This window comes from Alnus glutinosa, chromosome 7 (genome assembly GCF_958979055.1).
Source record: "Alnus glutinosa chromosome 7, dhAlnGlut1.1, whole genome shotgun sequence".
NCBI classification, from domain to species: Eukaryota; Viridiplantae; Streptophyta; class Magnoliopsida; order Fagales; family Betulaceae; genus Alnus; species Alnus glutinosa.
The window spans coordinates 13080350-13086516 of record NC_084892.1 but is presented as its reverse complement, the minus strand read 5'-3'; the positions used below and the strand labels follow the sequence as shown (position 1 = coordinate 13086516).

Here is a 6167-nt window from a genome sequence, read left to right as displayed (position 1 = left end):
CCTTTGAAATATGTATTGTTTTATAGATAGTCCTTGTGATGGCGAGTTCGGAGTAGCATATGGTCCTGCTTGAGGGAGTGCTCAGGATCATTTTTGAGGAATTAGACCTTATATGGTTGGTGTGGGTGTGGAGAGGACCTACTAAATCCCGCTGGGATATGATAGATATCATCGTTATGCTTTATCCTTTTAAGTGTAGGATTAGACTCTCGATTTTGGTGACTCTTAGATCTTTTAGTTGCATATTTGTACTTATTGTTGATCACTGGTCTTTTGATCGTACTTTGTGAGCTTCAACTATCTATATTATGATGTTTTAGTTTACTCTGGCTATTCCTATTATGATTGTGGATTTTAGAATGCTGTCTTTATCTTTTAAATGAAAGTCTTTCGTTGTAGACTCTCTTCGGAGATGATGAGATCCTTGTGGTCTTTTTTTTCTTAGAATAAGAGTGGGAGACGAACCATGACTTTAACTACCAGTTGTTTAATTTCACTGGGATGTTACATTTCCATGGCATGATTTGTTGGTTTGTATGAGATTATAGGAATTAGAATTGTTATAGACTAATATTATCTGGTTTGGTGTGTGCGTCTTGGACTGGTGGAATCACTTGAAATATGGATTCACTGTGTATACTTCAATTTCGAAATTTTCTTATAGAATACCAGGCTACCAAATTACTTTGAATTTTGCATAGGAAACTTTTGAGTGCCTTTGGAAAAGCATTCAAAATACATATGAGTGAATCTATATATGAATCTTCATATAAATCTGGTTTCCAAAAAATTCTCTTTTTGTGTAATGGACTAGAAGAAAATTTTCAAAAGCTTTTCAAATTTTGGTTAGGCTATACATTAATTTAAGGCAATACATTTTTTAATGAACTGGCACTTTTTAGTTGTTGAGATGAGTTGTTTGGGTGGATATTAGGGTTAAGGAATGATACATAATTCCATTAATTCTCTTTTGCTTAGGCATGACAAAATAATGTCTGTAAATAATGATGCATCCAGTGGATGTCCATTATGGCACTGTGAAGTTTTTGCCCGTGTAAGGAACTCTTGAACTACTTCTAATTTCAGTAGAAAGTGGTACGACTGTATAAACTACAAGGTAATTTTTGAAATTAAATGGGTAACTTTTGACGATCCGAAATAAATATTCATCCTTCTGCAGGGAGGTGGCAAAGTCCGATAGCAAAGCCTCCAGAAACCATGACCAACGGTCTTTTACTTCCGCTTCAACAACTACAAAGGCCACTGGATACATGTCGTTATTTCCATCACTCAAAATGGTAAACAAGAATTGTCACTTATAAGGCCCTTTCAAGAAGTATCCATCTAACCCAATAATTGGCCTACAACCAGCTAGAAAACCTCTTCTCATGACACTCAAGTAAAGGTCTTTTTACCTTCATCAATACACAATTGCCCCCATTTGTTTTCCTAATTGTTTCACAATAATCCTAAATCATTTTGTATTGGAGCTTCATTTTTTCAAGAATCTTATATTTTGCAATTCTTCTAGTCCTATACACTTGACCCTTTTTAACATCCACCCCCCACTTATCTTTGATCTCCACGAGAAAGGCCTTTATAGGCATGTTATGTTGTACTTTAAACTTGTCAATCAATTTGTTTACAATCGATGGAGATTTCACAATAGAATTCCTATGTCTCCTCGTACAAGTGTATTTGGATAGAAATGATCTAGTTTGAAATGACTCCTCCTCCTCCTTACACTTACGCCCATACACCCTATACCTTCAACTTGTATCCCTGCATACCACAATAAATTTAGGCAGGCAATTCTTTTTAAACTTTAAATCATTCCTCTTGTTTATATTACTCTTTCTAACAACTTCTCAAAAAACCTGGATTAAGGGAATTTCTGACCCACTGACAACTGTGGGCCACCAAGGTTAGACATTTGGAACTCAGATCGCCTAGTGACACATGCAAGCTGAGATGCAACCTCAGTCTCCTCATTACTATTAGGGGGAGATATAAGAATGTCACTCTATGCCATGTCTGAATTTACATCATCATCCTTAGCCTCATTATCAACACAGTTAACCCTTGACCTAAAACCTTCTTCACCATCATTATCTAGCCCAATTACTTCATGCTCACTAACCTCATCAACATCCTCCTCACTCTCTTCACTACCCTCTTGACATTCCTCATCACCCTCTTCCATGTCCCCCTCCATGGATGGCCCAGCAACATCATTATGTTCGTCAAATAAGTTAGGTTCATACTCCTCATCCCAATATGGTTCATCTCGATCAATCCTAGAATGCCCACCATCATCTTACTCATAGTCTTCGTCATTAGCTCTAGGCTCATCAAATGAAATGAGGTACAACTCATGATCTTGTATAATTACTCTCAACCTCGAAAAAGGACAACTTGTCCTTATCATATATGTCCTTATACATATCTACATCACCCCCCATATATGTGCAGTTAAACCGCCTATTTCTGCTGCATAAATGTATAACTCTGATATATTAGGTACAAGTTATGGGACTTGTGCTATGACTTGGCTGGGTGGCTTATCGTCATGCCACTGTGATGACTCATTTTGTGTTTGTATAAAAAATCTATATATATTGAAAAATTAAATTGACTTCTAATTTACCGTGTATGTGTGCAACGTGTAACAAAATATCAAAAGTACGGACTTTAAATGAGACAGATATTTTGTTAACGAAGTGGAAACTCAATTAAGAGAAAAACCACTCCGGGGTAGCCAAACCCAGGAAATCCACTATCAGAAGACAAAGCTAGTACAAAGACAATAACACTCACATACTCGATGCAGCGATCGTATCTTTCACTCTGACACGTAACCCAACGTGAACGCCTCCCAACCAAGTCTCCTACTTGAAGGGGTTTTCTATGGATTCCTTTACCTTAGGGCTCCTCCCTAAGATAGATTTCAACACGAGCACAGCAATAGCACACCGGCAACAGCTGAGAGCTAGTAGATCTTCACAATATCTTCAAAAACACTCTTTCTAAGCTATAAAGAATTCAATACCTAATTCTGTAAAGAATACATGCCTAGAGGCCTCTATTTATAAGCTAAGAAGACCTAAAATGAGTCTTTCTTTGATTTCTCTAAGCGGTGTCCGGACGGAAGCATTGAGCGTCTAGACAGTCTTCTGTGCAACCGGCTTTCCATAACGCGCTATACGCGTTTCCATATTAAGGCCACGTCTAGGCGGTGTTGCCCTAGAGTCCGAACGGTTGCACTTTGTCTACACGTAATTGCCATAACAGGACCGCATCCGGACGGTGTTGCCTTGTTGTCCGGACGGATGCAGAGTGTATGCACGCAATTTCCTTATTAAGGATCTGGCTTCCGGACGGATGCAAGCTGTCTTCCCACTCCGTGTCTGTGAAGGAAAGATGGAATCTTCTTGAACTCTGAAGTGCGTCCAGACGGATGCAACTTTGAACTGTTCTGCTTCTTGACACTGATGGCGTCCGGACGCATGACTGGGCCGTCTGGACCGAATCTTGGGATCCGACTTCTCTGAGTTGGAATCTACATAGAATCTTTCTTGAACAACTTTTCTGTAATGAAGACTCTGAAATATACGGCATCCCTGATGGGATCCGACTTCTCTGAGTTGGAATCTACATAGAATCTTTCTTGAACAACTTTTCTGTAATGAAGACTCTGATTATGACTGCGACAATACATGATAGTGATTTTGTCAAACAAAATGTAGCTAACACAAACTAACAAACTCCTCCTTTGGCCATTCTGGGACAAAAATCACTTGACCGGTTTTTAAAAATACATTCCTACTCTAAAAGAAAAAATACTCCCCCTTTTTTGTCTCAAAAGGATAAAGGGTAAATAGAGTAGAAAAACCACAAAAATAAAATACTCCTCCTTATTGTCTCAGCTAGACAAGGGTAAAAAGAGTATATAAAATCCAAAGTTATAAAATTTTACAAATATCCAAAATAGTAATAAAGGTAAAAATTGTCTCAAAATAAACCAACAAAACACCAAAAATAATGAGTAAAAAACACTTAATCCTAGTCATCATGAGAAGGATGATGGTGCTAGAGACAGTCCTGGATATCAAGCTGGCACTGCTCAACTCTAACACTGATAGAGCTGACCTCCCATTGAATAGAGCTGACATCCCTATGAAGAGAGATCAATTTAGTCATAACCTGAGCAAATCCAACATCATAATATGGAGGCGGAGGAGCAGTCTGAGAAGAGGAAGCTCCGGTAGGTAGCTCAAACTGAACTGGAGGTGGCTTAGGAGATTCGTCTTGACCTTCTTGCCACAGCTAGGCATTCGACTTCATGAGTGTTTGACTCCTAAGAAGATCTTGTACTCTCATCTTGGGCTTAGTAGAGATGTCTGTCACAACCTGAACAAAAAACTTCGTGACCAAGCACGCAAATGGAAGCCCTATAGAGTGATCATCTCTCATCTCAAGCATATGGTTGAGGATGTGCTTGCACAAGCAGAAAGGCATCTTCATAACCAAGGCATAAAGAAATTGGGCCCTCTTTAGAACGAGCTCACTTCTACGAGTTGTGGGCCATAGATTGTGCAAAACAATCTTCACGAGCAACCGATGCGGGGTTAAAAAGGCATCAATTTTGATATGAGCATGTGCTCGCTCATCGCCCTGTGGATGAGCACCAAAGAAATCTATAAGTGGCTCTATGCTCGGAGCCTCCAAAATCTATGTAAAAGGATTTGCAAAAATAGGCTGTACTGGAACACCAATGATGGTACTGATGGCCTGAGGATCAATCTGAATTGTGTGCCCTTGAACAGTGGTCTGAAGTATGATCCCACGTTCATCATCCTAAACGACCTCTAGATATCCATAAAACTCACGTCCAAGCCTGAGATACACAGGACATGCACAAGTGTACAGGTATCTCCAGTGATTCTCCTTGATAATCTCAGCAATGAAATCCAGTGGAGGCCTCATAATATTTGCTTTGAGTACGTTCCTTTCTGGTAGTGCTTGCCTATTTGCCACTTTAGCCATGGTGGCAGCCTGTCATTCCTCTGTCCTTTGTCAAACTTTGCACTGGGAGCTGCTAACAGACATAGTTTTTCAAAAATTTACCCAAAAAGTTGCCAAAAAATAACACCAATGAAATTAGATTTTTTTAGTCCAAAAAGAAAAATATTTTCGGCATTATAACGGCAGATAACTGGATACCTAAAAAATTACACATGGAAATATAGCAATCCAACAACATAAATAAATTTAAACCAATCACAAAAACAGAAAATATAAGCAAATCCATGCATTATTTATCTCAACAAAATATCCCAAAAGAATCGTAAAATTCTAACAGTTAAAATAAACTGAAAAAAAATATAAAAGATAGAGCATAATACTTGCAATGGAGAGAAAAATGAACAAATAGACAAAATAGGCCGAGAACTCGTGAGAAAACACGAGAAAATGCACCAAAAACGTAAGAAAAGAGATAACCACAAAGAGAGATGCGGTGCAGGGGAGAAAAGAACGCAGGTCTTAACTTGTAGGGTATCCGTCCGGACGCATAACTTACCCATCCGGACGGCCAATGCCATGTTAACACTCGGCAGGACCGCATGCGTCTGGACGTGTCATTTAACCGTTCGGACGTCTGATCCCCACGCGTCTGTACCTAATAGTAGGTCCGTCCGGATGCTTCACACTGAAAATCTGAAACTGGAGGAAAATTTGCAGGAAAATATTTCTCCCTAAGGTTAGCTTCAGAACATGCATGCATAATCAATTGATAAAGCAGTCAAATAGCATTTCAAAAATATGTAAAGAGATAATTGAGAGTTAAGTATTCAATAAGCACAAATTTCCTAGCAGATAGAAAATTTAAATAGATTACTCAACTCATGCAATGCGTGTGTGTGTGTGAAAGCTTTCTTAATAAGGTATGAAGTTTGCTGATATGATTTTAAGCAACTGGATTTTCTAAACAAGAAAAAATCAATGTTAGATTAGTTAAAAGTCAAACCTTATTTTACTAGGGCCTAGCCACCCTCATCTGATACACTCCCCTTAAGCTACAACACTTTTATTTTACTTAGTCCTTTAGTGACCGTTTTATTTTCACAATGATTTGGTCACTGACTATTTCTTTAGGGACAAGTTTA

The 6167-nt window shown here is 38.6% G+C and overlaps 1 protein-coding gene across 1 annotated transcript; it reads right to left on the bottom strand.

Annotated features, from left to right (window-relative positions):
* Nucleotides 1-2023: 2023 nt before the first annotated feature.
* Nucleotides 2024-2462, bottom strand: LOC133873260 (uncharacterized). The gene is made up of 2 exons (XM_062310985.1): nt 2416-2462; nt 2024-2297 (listed from the first exon to the last, which is right to left on the bottom strand). The coding sequence occupies exons 1-2, from the start codon at nt 2460-2462 to the stop codon at nt 2024-2026; spliced, it is 321 nt and encodes a 106-aa protein (XP_062166969.1).
* Nucleotides 2463-6167: the final 3705 nt, after the last annotated feature.

What these genes read in the sequence shown, in the direction of transcription:
- LOC133873260 (XM_062310985.1), bottom strand. Translation starts at nt 2,462, where the DNA reads ATGGGGGGTGATGTAGATATGTATAAGGACATATATGATAAGGACAA. An exon ending in GACATATATGATAAGGACAA is followed by an intron (nt 2,298 to 2,415) that starts GTTGTCCTTTTT and finishes TGGGCATTCTAG; the next exon opens with GATTGATCGAGATGAACCAT.